A 14108-nucleotide genomic window follows, 5' to 3' on the forward strand; every position below is an offset into this window, starting at 1 on the left:
AATGTATCGAATTGAACACTGCAAGGACCTCATCAAAACCACTCATAAGTACTCAGACTTCTTTGAAATGATCATTACTGGTGGCAAAACGTGGTGTTTTGAAACAGAGTACTGAGTGGAGACCACCAGAAGAGGGCATCCAAAAAAAAGTCGCTTGGAGAAGTCAAAAGTAAAGACAATGCTGATTTGTTTCTAAGATTCCAAGAACATTACCCACAAAGAATTCGTTCTGCTTGGCCAAACGGTCAATGGTGACCTTTGAAGCAATTGATAGCGAGAATTCGTCACGTATGGCATGAATATCATGATGACCGAGCGCTTGTCAAAACACTGTCACTCTTGGCACTATTACTCGGCTTCTAATGAAACAAATGTGATAAACAGTTTATACAACACTAATGAAGGTTGCTGCTTTCGACAACAAAAAGATACAACAGGTGGCGCCACTAGTTTCTCCTGTTTTCGAAAAGTTCGGTTTCTTTTTGGAAAGAGGGTGTAATTATATGGATGGATGACCTACTCTTTTCTCACTAAACTCAGCAACCTACACACTCATCAACTTCACCATGGTGATAGGAAAGAATGGAAAATTTACCTTACACATCCCCCCCCCCTCTCCTATCGCAGACTTGCCTTCACTGACTGCTATATACAGGGAGATTCTGCACATCATCTGTCTCAGAAATGGGCATAATCAAAACCTTACTGAATATACCCATTTCAGGAAACCCTTATCTGAAACTAGAACTTGCAAAATCCTATGCATTATGCAACAGAATGGCTTTTTTCCATAGGAGATCCAACTCGTTTTCAATTCTTAGACCTCTTTCTGAGAACTATGGACATAGATGGGGGGAGGGGTCCATTTCCTCATTGCTCCAATCTCTGAAACCAATTTCAGAGATCTTCCAGAAATATAATCTAGTGCTCACATTTTTATAGTCAACAAATTCTTCTCTTCATTACCTTCCAATAATAAAATAAGCTACTTTCTCTATTCCTCTCAGGTTATTTGTCAAACAATAGATTCTATCGAGAAAAGACTATAGAACACCAATCTTTATATCATCCATAATAAACCTGAGATGTTTAGTCTAGCATAGTATGGAGTTGACACTGGCAACAGAATCATCTAGACCAGGGGTTGGCAACCTGTGGCTCCGGAGCGACATGCGGCTCTTTTCGTTATTAAACAATCTATTTTTGAATAATGCAAAATGAATGTTATTTATTAAATTAGAAATTAAAAACCCTAAATTTACCATTTGCAATAAATTAAAGACATTTTACATTGTCAAGTATATTTTACAATTGAAAATAGTACATGCGATGCTGAAAAATTTAATACTTTTATGTTTGAAGTCTTTGAAATTATATGCAATAATCCTTCTTTACATTCTATTTACATTTTACAAAAATATTACTTTATGGTGGATATGACTTCCCATTTAGACGCACTAAATAAGAAACTACAGGGAAAGGGAAATACAGCAGTTTTGCTTTTAGAAGAAGTGATTTCGTTTGAACAAAAATTATGTTTGTTTGCGACAGACTTAGAGAAAGGCACATTATCACATTTTCCTACGTTGAAGAAATATCAACAGTAACAAGCTGATAATAATTCCATAAATTTAACCTTTTTCAAAGAAATTGTGGTAAATATGTGATCTGCATTTAATGGGAGATTTGAGGAATTTAGAAAGAACAAGGCAACTATGTCATTTTTATTGCGACCACTTGAAATTAATCCTGCCGAATTAAATTTTTCAACTTTTGCTGGAATTGATGAGGCTGCATTTCAACTTCATTTAGAGGACCTGAAAACCCAGGATTTGTGAAATTCAAAATTTAGAAATCTTAAAGCTGACCTGGAGAGTTGGAAAGACAAAAAATCTACCCTTGCAATACAAAAAAATGGTCTGAAATAGAAGATCTTTAAAAGCAAGATCAGATTGTATTTGACACGTGGAATTGTTTACCGGACACTTACATTCGGTGATTTCAAACATATGCATTTGGATTTCTTTCGATTTTCGGATCAACATATTTCTGTGAGCAAATATTTTTTAATATGAATTTTATTAAAAGTAAGTTGAGAAACCTACTAAATAATATGAGTCTTTCATCATGTTTGAAAATGAAAATTACGGCATATATGCTGCATATTGAGAAACTATCCCAAGAAGTTCAACAGCAAAAGTCTCACTAAGAAGATATTTTAAATTTAAAAAAAAAATGAAAGAAATAGGTATGTTATTGGATTTTATACATATGTTTTTGTAAGGAGGAGCAAATCTTTGTTTTATTATTTAATATTTAAAAATAGCATATAATTTCATGTGACATGCCACCCCTGTGTTTTACAAGTATGAAAACGTGTTACTGTAAAAAAAAAAAAAAAAAAAAAACTGAATAAATAATTTAATTATAATATTTTTCAATGTAGTTTCTATATTTAAAGCAGTGATGAGCAATTAAATAGTAAATCAAATACTCGGTTCGATCTGCATAAAGAATATTTTATTTTTCTTTGATAAGAAAGTATTAATTTATTTTCCATTATTTAGCTATATTTTAATTTTTTAACCTGCACAAATAAATCCACATGTAAAAATCAACATTCATAAAATAGATTTTTAATTAAAATATACTAATTCTGCCATACAAAACGAACACCGTGAACCACACAAAATACCTGAGAGGGCCGTATGCAACCCGCAGACCATTGGTTGCTCATCACTGTGTGCGGCTCCCTAAATTTTTTTTAACAGATATAATTTTAAAAATGGCTCTTCAATCTAAAAAGGTTGCTGACCCCTGATCTAGACTAAGTTTTATTCACATTCTCTCTTCAGGTGTCAGCATTTGTTCAAAGAGTGATGAAACGTTACTGCATTGTCCCAACCTGATCTGTAATGATGGATTTTCTTTATTTAAAATTTGGAAGAGTGTTATTATTAGTTACAAGCAGTAGTTTATTTTTTATCATATCTTACAATCTATCAGTTTTGAAATCTGTTTATTTTGTGTGAATTGTCTACTCACTTAAAATGAATTGTTATATTCAGATTGAAATATTTTATTTAATAAATTATTAACTTCCTTGTGTCCATATTTTTTTAGACTTAATTATTTGTATGTACTACAGCTAAATTTTTTTTGGAAAAAGTGGATTTTTGTGGTTTGATGGATCATAACCACTTTTTTTTTGGTATAATACCATAAAATTATATATCAATGGAAAGATAATTTAATCAAGAATGTAATGCAATAACTTTTATGAAGGATTTTTTTATTAGAACAGCAATTATAAAGAAGAAAAGTGAAACATAGAAAAAATGAGGTATATAAAAATTCTCACAACGTGAGTTAATACTTAGTTGGGTAACCTTTAGCATTAATTACAGCCTTACAACGCCTTCCCATGGAGTGAAGCAAATTTTTTAGTTCTGCAGCTGTTATAATGTGAAACCAAGATTGAATTATTGCTTCTATTAATTGGGTTTTATTGGTGGGTTGCTTCTGACTAACAAGTTTCTTTAGTCGGCTCCATAGATTTTCGATTGGGTTAAGGTCTGGGCTATTCCCAGGCCATTCCAACAGTGGAATATGATTATCTTGAAACCACTTTTTTGCACACAGCAGCAACATGAAATGGAGCTGAATCCTGTTGAAATATAAATGCTTCATTATTTTGGAAAAGATCACGTGCAGAAGGCTTCAGTTTGGGCTCAAGTATTTCATTTATGTATTTTTGGGCTTTTATATTCCCATAAATCATACAAATTCTACCCACACCTTTTGATGTCATACAACCCAAGATCATAACACTAAGTGGGTGTTTCACAGTAGGTGTAATGCAATTAGGATGCAAATCTCCGATTCTTCTCCTTATGTATTTTTATGCCATCACTACCAAACAGGGAGATTTTGGTCTCATCACTCCAAATAACACTGTCTCATTGTTCCGCTGCCCAGTTAACATGGGTTTTAGCCCAGTTTAATCTTTTCAACCTTTGTTTGAGAGATAAAAATGGCTTTTTTCATGGAATTCTAGCATTTAGACCAAATTCCTGCGCCGAACAGTCCTTGCACTCAACTTCACATTGTATTGCGCCATTTCATCTTGTATAGACCCAGATGATTTTCTTCTGTCACGTAGGCACAGTCTGAATTCTTCTATCATCACTTGCTGTTGTGCATCTTTTCCTGCCTTTACCAGTCTGGTTTTGTAGTGACTGAGTCTCCTTATACCTCTTCAAAAATTTAGAAATGCCACCTTTGGTTAAATTTTCACCAATTTTTCTTCTAATTTCTTCATAACTGTAGCCTTGTTCACTTAATAGTACTATTTTACATCATTTTCTGGTGACCAGTCAACTCTTTGCACCATTTCTTTAATTTTATTATGTTTTACAAGCTCACTAAATGAAAGAACACAAAAAAACCCAACCAACTTGATAGCAATCACATAATACGCATTTGATAAATGTCCTCCTCTCAGCTCCAATACATGACATCAATAGCTGAATCCTACTGTGACCTTATTGCCAAAACAAGATGACACCTGATTGGCTCTCTAAACACTCATGCTCATTGGCTACATTCAAATGAAGGAACGCTACTTCATATCAACCTCAGCAAGTTGTGCTTCTTTTTTCTGGTTATTTGGCTATAACTTTTCATAGAATACAGATAATTGAACAAACTTTGTTGCATTACATTCTTGATTAAATTATCTTTCCATTGATAAATAATTTTGGTATTAACACCAAAAAAAAAGTGGTGTTATGAGCCATCAAACCCCAAAAATGCACTTTTTCCAAAAGGTTTCCACAATTTTGGCCACTAGTGTAGAGGAGGAATATGAAAAACAATAAGTCAGCCAAGTGAACATTGTGTACACATTTGATAACATTAATATGAAGACTATTCGGTGTTATAACCTATTTGTACCTTTTGAATGAAGTAGAAATCACTCTTTATATTTAATTTCTTTCTTTGATTAATTTTTGATAATTCTGAAGAAGTAGACTGAAGAGTCCAGGAAAACTACTAGATCCAAAATTTTATATACATTATTCAAGAATGGAAAACAACCACCAAAGCTTGTAGAGAAGGTATGTGTGTGCATGCGTGCGTGCATGTGAACACACACAATTTTATTTGTATCCATAGATCATATAGTGGTGACTGGCGTTTTTACCCATCAACCATTTTCACATGTAGTTATTTGCATATAGATTTCCACACAAAATGAAACTTCTACCTAATAAGATGCAGGATACAGGTTATTGAATTAATCTGCCTGTGTAGCTCAGTGGAAGTGGCACTTGCGTCCTCTGCGCTTAATCATCAAAGTTTCACTTAAGTTCAAATCTAGTCGCCGAAAAAAAAGGCTTAGAAAGAACTTTTTCTAAGCTTTTCTTCAACCGGTTCCCGAATTAGTTGATCTCTGGTATGGGCAAGCTGGTTTTTCCTCCTGGAAACTCAGGTTTTTATCCCTTATATTCAAGAAAATCGACCGTAGTACCCACATTATTTCAGACAGTGACATATCTTGTTAGGGTTAGGTAACAAGAGATGGCAGCACTTGTTTGCTAGCCTCTTCATCAGTGTCTGCTATAATTAGTGATAGACATGGGCCAGCTATCTCTGATTGGCTACCAGTGGAGATTGAACTGCCCACTCAGTCTCCAAAAACTAGATAGGGTATAAAGACCTCGCCTACTCCCTATAAGGGAATAAAAGACATCTGATTTTTTTTTTTTTTTTAAATGAAATAGAAAAATCAGTGAATGTTTGAATTAGAAATTAAAATAAGCAAGGTAAAAAAATACAAATAAAAGCTGCTTTTTCTTCAAGTATCACTTTGGCTTCATGCAGCCCATGATAAAATTCACTGATTAGCTTACTTAACAGTTGAGTACGCAGAGGACGCAAGTGCCACTTCCACTGAGCTACACGGGCAGATTAATTCAATAACCTGTATCCTGCATCTTATTAGGTAGAAGTTTCATTTTGTGTGGAAATCTATATGCAAATAACTACATGTGAAAATGGTTGATGGGTAAAAACGCCAGTCACCACTATATGATCTATGGATACAAATAAAATTGTGTGTGTTCACATGCACGCACGCATGCACACACATACCTTCTCTACAAGCTTTGGTGGTTGTTTTCCATTCTTGAATAATGTATATAAAATTTTGGATCTAGTAGTTTTCCTGGACTCTTCAGTCTACTTCTTCAGAATTATCAAAAATTAATCAAAGAAAGAAATTAAATATAAAGAGTGATTTCTACTTCATTCAAAAGGTACAAATAGGTTATAACACCGAATAGTCTTCATATTAATGTTATCAAATGTGTACACAATGTTCACTTGGCTGACTTATTGTTTTTCATATTCCTCCTCTACACTAGTGGCCAAAATTGTGGAAACCTTTTGGAAAAAGTGCATTTTTGGGGTTTGATGGCTCATAACACCACTTTTTTTTTGGTGTTAATACCAAAATTATTTATCAATGGAAAGATAATTTAATCAAGAATGTAATGCAACAAAGTTTGTTCAATTATCTGTATTCTATGAAAAGTTATAGCCAAATAACCAGAAAAAAGAAGCACAACTTGCTGAGGTTGATATGAAGTAGCGTTCCTTCATTTGAATGTAGCCAATGAGCATGAGTGTTTAGAGAGCCAATCAGGTGTCATCTTGTTTTGGCAATAAGGTCACAGTAGGATTCAGCTATTGATGTCATGTATTGGAGCTGAGAGGAGGACATTTATCAAATGGTATTATGTGATTGCTATCAAGTTGGTTGGGTTTTTTTGTGTTCTTTCATTTAGTGAGCTTGTAAAACATAATAAAATTAAAGAAATGGTGCAAAGAGTTGACTGGTCACCAGAAAATGATGTAAAATAGTACTATCCTAGAGTGATAAAGTCACTTTCATTTAAAAGTTAGAACCATTTTCATGTGTTTAAACAACTTGGTGTTGAAACGTATGAATTTGAGATTGACCTGGAAATCGATGTTTTAGAAACCAAAGGAAAATCCAAAGAAGAATTTTTTTTTTTTTTTTTCTGAGTGGAAGGGAGTAGTGAGATCCACTTTGGATGTATATGTCAAATTAACAGAGGTCAAACGAATGGATTTTATTCTATGCACATATGGTGGTCTGAAAAATTCTTGGCCTCGACCATAGATGGCAACACTATCGGCAAGATTTTTTTTTTTTCTAAGTTAGTACATCTGTCTTAAGCATCCATGTGAAATTGCAAGTCATTCTATTAAGTAGTTTGTTTTATACAGCTGTCCGAAGCAAAAGTGTTTTCTGTATTCCTTGAAATGGATAAAATTGAGTATCATGTAGTTATAAAATTCTTTGTAAAAGAAGGTTTAATGCCAAAGAAATTCATTGAAGTTCATAAAAGTTTATTATTATTATTCTGGGAAACTCCAAGGAGTCGACAGACTCATCGAGGGAGGCCCTAACATTATGTCAAGAACAACTATTCGATATTCACACAGTATCTATCATACCTCACCTTGAACTCATTCACGGTCGTAGCACCCACAACAGACTCTGGTTGCTTATTCCACTCATTCACCACTCGCCAAGTAAAAAACCTAGCTCTAACACCCCTGCTAACCACATTCTTGCCCAGCTTCCATGTATGGCCCCTAGTCCTCCCACCACCAGTCCTATTCTCAAAAATATCTTCTGGATTAATCTTATAGAAACCCTTCAGTAATTTGAATGTCTCAATCATATCACCCCTTTTCTGCCTATCAACCAATTTTTTGCAACGCCCAAATCTTCAACCTGTTCTCATAAGGTTCATTCCACAGACCTGCTATCATCTTGGTCACTCGTCTCTGGATCCTCTCCACTTCCTCCCCATCAAGAAGAAACCCTGGCGCCCATATCTGGGCACAGTAGTCTAGATGAGGTCTTATCAAGGCTCGATACAGAGGAACAATAACTTGTTCATCTCTGCTTGTTAAAGTATTTTTCAGAAGTCAAGTGATTTGATGAGCTGATTTAGCCACTTTTGCGATGTGCCCCCTAAACTTCAACTCCCTATCCACCAACACTCCCAAATCCCTTGCCTCATCAATCTCCTGGAGTACGGTTCCACCAATGTGATATACTGCTGCTATTCTTTTCACCCCAAAAGGCATAACCTTACACTTTGCCACATTAAATTGACATCCATTTTCCCTAACCCAGTCCTCCAAACTATCCAAATCATCCTGTAAAATTTTGACATCCTGTGCACTCACAATTGCTCTACCCAACTTTGCATCATCAGCAAACAAGTGAACACTTCCTCTCAGATCCTTTACTATATCATTGATGAACAAATTGAAAAGTAGTGGTCCAAGAACAGAGCCCTGCGGCACACCACTAGTCACAAGCCGTCTTTTGGACTCACCTCCTGAATAAACCGCTCTCTGGTATCTCTCCACCAACCACCCTCCTATCCATCTCACCATCCCCATCTGCTCCAGTTTACTGATTAGAGTTCCATGTGGAATCCTGTCAAAGGCCTTGGCAAGGTCCAGTAGAATCACTGTAAACCCATTACCATTACCCTTATCCAGTTCAGCCGTCACTGTGTTATAAAACGTGAGCAAGTTACTGAGGCATGACCTACCCTTCACAAAACCATGTTGTCCCCCATACAATATCCCATTTTCATCTATCCAATCCTGTATTCTTTTCTTGACTAATTTCTCCAAGACCTTAACAACGATTCCTGATATGCTAATTGGTCGGTAATTTACAACAGCAGTCTTGGAACCTCTTTTATGCAGTGGAACTATTTTCCCCTCTTTCCACCCCCTCAGGACTAACCCAGACCCGAGACTCAAATTAAACAAAATGGTCAAGGGCACTGACAATTCTTTAGCCGCTTCATGTACAACACGAGCTGGTATATCATCCAATCCTACAGATGTATTGACATTGAGGTTATGCAATAGACTACTCACCTCCACTTCATTCACCACAATTCCCGTATAATCTATTGGTTCATTCATTTCTGCAATGTCACCACCAGGATGATATATTCTTGCAAAGTGCTCACTCAGTAACTCAACTATATCAACTGATTCAGTTACCTCCCTACCATCGGCATTCTTTAAAATCATTCTGCCATATACATTTTTTCATTTACTTGCAACATATCGAAAAAACTGTTTAGGATTCTCTTTAGCCTGCATGGCCAATGTTCTTTCATAATCCTTTTTTGCTTTTATTACCACACTCGTTACCTTCTGGCCTGCGCTTTATACTGTTCATGTGCCTGCCGGTCACCTTTCTCTTTAAATTCCCTCCATAGTTGTTTCTTTTTTTGTATCTCAAGCTTAATGGTGTTATTCATCCATTTAACCCTACTTGATTTATTATTCGGACTCTAGGTATACAGTCGGCCATTGCTTCATGCAAACACTTCTTAACTGCCTCCCATGAGATATCAACTTCTAGCCCTTGCAGTTGTACAAGTCATGGTACCGAACCAATCAAACTCCTAAACTTGTCATACTTTCCAGCCCGATAATTCCACATGTACCCTGTCTTAATTGTAAATTCCACACCTTTAGCCGCCTCCCAAGTCAAGACCCTGTGATCACTATCACCAATTGGTGGCAATGTGGTCATATTTGTCACAGCCAAATCCTCAGATGCAATTACTCAAGCACTCTCTGACCCCTAGTATTTTCCATTACATGCTGTCGCAGATAGTTATCCCTTAATAACCACATAAAATCCAATTCCTTCCTCCCATGTGTCCTCTTCTCACTCCAATCAATGCGACCATAGTTGAAATCTCCCATATTAATTACGCTCCTTCCACTCATTTCTTCTATTTGCTTGTGCTTACTGTCTCCACCATCTTTTCCATCACCTGGTCTATAGCAGCACCCAATTGTATATTTTGTTCTGCTAGCCACAATCTCACACCAAATGGCATCAAATGTGCTCTTTTCTCTATCCTGCAATTCAACATCTATTCTCCTTGGCTGCAGCTCATCAGCTATCATCAACAATACTCCTCCCCCCATTTTATTCTCTCTGTCATTCCTGAACACACTATACCCATCACATTCAATCCCTCTAGCTATATCATCTACAGTCAGCCATGTTTCACTAATGCCAATAACCTGTGGTCTGGAAGTGCCAACCATGGCCAAAAATTCTTCCTTCTTGTTCCTAATAATCCTAGCATTAGTGTACATGAATTTCAGACCCCCATTAGCCTGATCCCTACCTTGATGCCTTATACTAACTATCCCATTCTGATTTGTTGTCCTTATTCGCTCGGGCATATTATACTCATTCATACACTCAACTGCTTCCCTAAGGTCTGCATATCTACTTCCTCCCCCCCCCCCCCCTTAATAAATCTAGTTTCCCTGATTCTGCACATCCACTTCATTCAACAACACTTTTTCAAGTCTCCTTACACCGAATCCATTCAAATGCAAACCATCCATCTTATATAGATCCTTTCGCCCATCGAACTCACTCCACACGTCCACAAATTCCACACCACTCATCATAAATAACCGATGCATAAATTCATTTGCAATTATGGCCCTCCTTTTAAACACTTCACTGTCATACCGCAGCAAAAGACTAATCATCCTAACTCTCTCACTCTTTTCTTTTGCTACCTCAAACAATTCATTCAGGTCCTCTATCATTTCCATTTTATCTCCTTTCAAATCATTCATACCTGCCACAACAATCATTTCTTTCACCCTTTCCTTTTGCTCTCTAATAGACTCAGTTACGTCCTTGATGGTCGCACCAGGTTGGTACGATTTTGTCAAATCCTCTACTAACAGACCTCGTACTAACGAATCTCCATACAGCACTCTCTCCTTCATTTTGTTTACGTTCACACTCATATTCTTATTTTTCCTATCATACTTTTTATTATTGGCTGGTACACTCAGTAGACTTTTGTTCATATGCTCTAGCTGCCGCTTGGCTCTTTGTATCGCTCCGCTCAACAACGCGATCTCACTCATTGCATCTATCTCATCTTTTTTATTTTCTGTTAAACTATTATTTTGCTCTGTATTAATACCATCATTCATACTTTCTACATTCACACCCTCGCAGTTCTCTGGTACAACCTCGCCATTTCTTGTCATATCACTATTTTCTTCATTCTGAAGTTTGACAAAAATATCACAGTCACGACCTGAAATACACATTTTGTACACACATTCACTCCTTTATTATCATCTAACAATACTCCAACCCACTCTGCAAAGCATACATTTCGCAGTTAGTACACTGAATAATCTCCTTAAATTTATGGGTACTCTTCACCTTCATTTTTGACAATTAAGAAATGGCTGCAAGAATTTAAATGTGGCAGTACTAGCCTTGAAGATGATCAACATGAAGGACATCCAAAATATGTAACAACACCGAAATTCATTGATCAAGTGCACGATATGGTATTGGATGACTGGCAAGTCAAAGTGCATGAAATTGCTGAGACTATAGGTATTTCAAAAGAACGTGTAAGATATATTTTGCATGAAGAATTGCAAATGAAAAAGCTTTGCGCAAGTTGGGTGCTGTGCTTGCTCACAGCAAATCGAAAACGCACCCGCATGAAAATCTCTGAACAGTGCTTGGAGCATTTTAATAAGAATAAAACTGATTTTTGTGCATCGATTTATTACTATGGATGAGACTTGGATTCACCATTACACACAAGAATCCAAACAGCAGTCAAAACGGTGGACAGAAGCCAGTTGTTCAGTGCCAAAGAAGACAAAAGTTGGTTCCATCAGCTGGAAAGGTCATGCCATTGGTGTTTTGGGATGCTAAAGGCATTTTGTTTATTAATTAGCTTGAAAAGGGTAAAACAATAACTGGGGAATATTATTCCAATTTTTTTATCCAGGCTGGCAAAAAAATTTGTGAGAAAAGATCCAGTTTGCAGAAAAAACAAATCATCTTTTATCAGGACAATGCACCTGCCCACAAAGATATTTTGGTAATGGGAAAATTAAGGGATCTACACTATGAATTGTTGGAACATCCACCCTATTCCCTAGATTTGGCTCCCTCTGACTTCTGTTTCTTCCCATAACTAAAACTCTTTCTCGCTGGTCATTGTTTTTCTTCAAATCAAGAGGTGATTGCAGCTGTAGAGAGGTATTTTGAAGATCTTACTGAGAACCACTACAGGAACGGTATAATGGCACTGGAGCATCACTGAAATAAATGTATTAGTCTTAACCTGGCGTTAGTAAGGTGGGGTGCCACAGATCCCAAAGATTTTAAATTAACTCTAACTTTTTAACAATATGTAGCAGTGAGTCATGCCTCAGCATTGCTTTCCCTCCTGTAACCTGCTACTTGACGCCATAGATGACAGGCTGTTGCACGCAAGCAAGTTGAGTGTGTAGAGGTGTAAACTGGGGTCCACTATACCCCACCTTAGCAAAAGTGTGACTATATTTACTTCTATAGCATAAGTTGTTTTCATGTATATTCTATTAAAATATTATCGTTACTGCTTTGTCTTCTATATTTTTACGTACCAACTATAAGCAAATACGTTTTTTGCAAATATTTAGAGGGTATTTTGAGAATAATATCTTTTTTTTTTTGTCAGATGAGTTATGAGCAGGAAGAACAGAGGTTACATAACTTATAGACGATGCTAAAAGTAAAAATAAAGATGTTCAATTAGTTAAGTATTTTTGGGTAATAAAAATTAATTTTGAGGATCTGCATTCCTATTCTTTAAAAGTACAGGACACTTAAACAATACGTAATCTAATATTGATTAAAAAGATATGGATTTCTATAACCCACTACATTATTTGAGTGGGTCTGTGGGACGCCACCTTACCACTTTTGTTACATTTTCCTACCTCACCGAGTTAAGGGAGATTATGTTGAAAAATATAAATCATTTTGAAATTATAAATTTGTGTTTTCATTGTTAGGCCGAGAACTTATCAGACCACCCTTGTAATATATAATATACTTCTGAGAATGACATTAATGTGAAAGTGTAAACATTGTGTTAGTGGTTTTAAGTAAAGTTTTTATTTATAAATAGTATAGTCACTTCTCATAACAAGAAACACTGTTACAGCATGATCACTCACTATAATGAACTACTGAAAAAAGTGCCAACATCAAACCTTGTAATCATCAGTGCTATTCTAGTGGAAATTCATTGTGGTGAGAATCGAGTGTTATTTGTTGAATAAGTATTTTATAAATGAATGTCATACATCGTTTGAAAGAAAATGATGGAAAGATTCTCGTATATATAATGAAAGAGAAGCTTAATTATTCATATTGAATATTTCATTATTAATTAGCAACAATTAAATATTCAACAAGTTAACTTTTATATATATTTTTAACTAATTTCAGATTGGAGCATCTTATATGTTATCATTGTTTCCTTCATTGTGATTACCTCGTTGGCAGGAAGTATTTGGGGTATAGCTTGTTGCTGTACCAGGTAAGTTATATCATCTATATGATCTGTATTTCAAATAGACGTAACTTATAAGTGTTAAATTTCAAATTAGATATGAGCTTTCATTCAGAAAAGTTATTTTATGATTTTGTGAATCAAATTGAAAGTCTCGCTTTCTCTTCAATAGAGAATAAATGTGAATGAACAGTCCAGAATTTTGGAATTAGTCACTTAAGAACCTGGATGTGCTGATTTTTAATTCTTCTTGTGCAACTTAAGTTTTTCTGTCACTCCTGAAGTGAAATTGAATGAGGCCTTGTCCTATACATTTTCTTAGAATTTTTAATCAGTCCTTTAATGCTATCATGACAAATTGTGAGCTGCAGTAGTGTATTGTATCTGTAGAATTATTCATTCCTCACTGTAGGAAATCTGTAGAGATGAAATGGGCTCTTTAATAGAAGGTTTACAGGGTGAATTTTCTTTAAAATAAGATTGAGAAATTAGAAGGAGCATTTTTGAGTAGTTTCTTATAACAGTTTTAGCTATGACATGAATTAACCATGGCTCTCATTACTTATTGTAAGTTAAATAAGACTTTGTTAACAACACTAGACTGTATGT

At 35.6% G+C, this 14108-nt stretch overlaps 1 protein-coding gene across 3 annotated transcripts in view; it reads left to right on the top strand.

Annotated features, from left to right (window-relative positions):
- The window catches only part of LOC150092634 (dyslexia-associated protein KIAA0319-like protein), a 511769-nt gene that overhangs the window by 401044 nt on the left and 96617 nt on the right, over positions 1-14108 (top strand). For all 3 annotated transcript variants that reach the window (XM_090414369.1, XM_090414371.1, XM_090414370.1), the window contains one exon: positions 13436-13526. In XM_090414369.1, the coding sequence (XP_090270495.1) occupies positions 13436-13526 (91 nt within the window). The remainder of the gene's footprint in view (positions 1-13435; positions 13527-14108) is intronic.

This window comes from Typopeltis vanoorti, chromosome 25, assembly GCF_054136105.1.
Source record: "Typopeltis vanoorti isolate ZY-2024b chromosome 25, IOZ_Tvanoo_1.0, whole genome shotgun sequence".
NCBI classification, from domain to species: domain Eukaryota; kingdom Metazoa; phylum Arthropoda; class Arachnida; order Uropygi; family Thelyphonidae; genus Typopeltis; species Typopeltis vanoorti.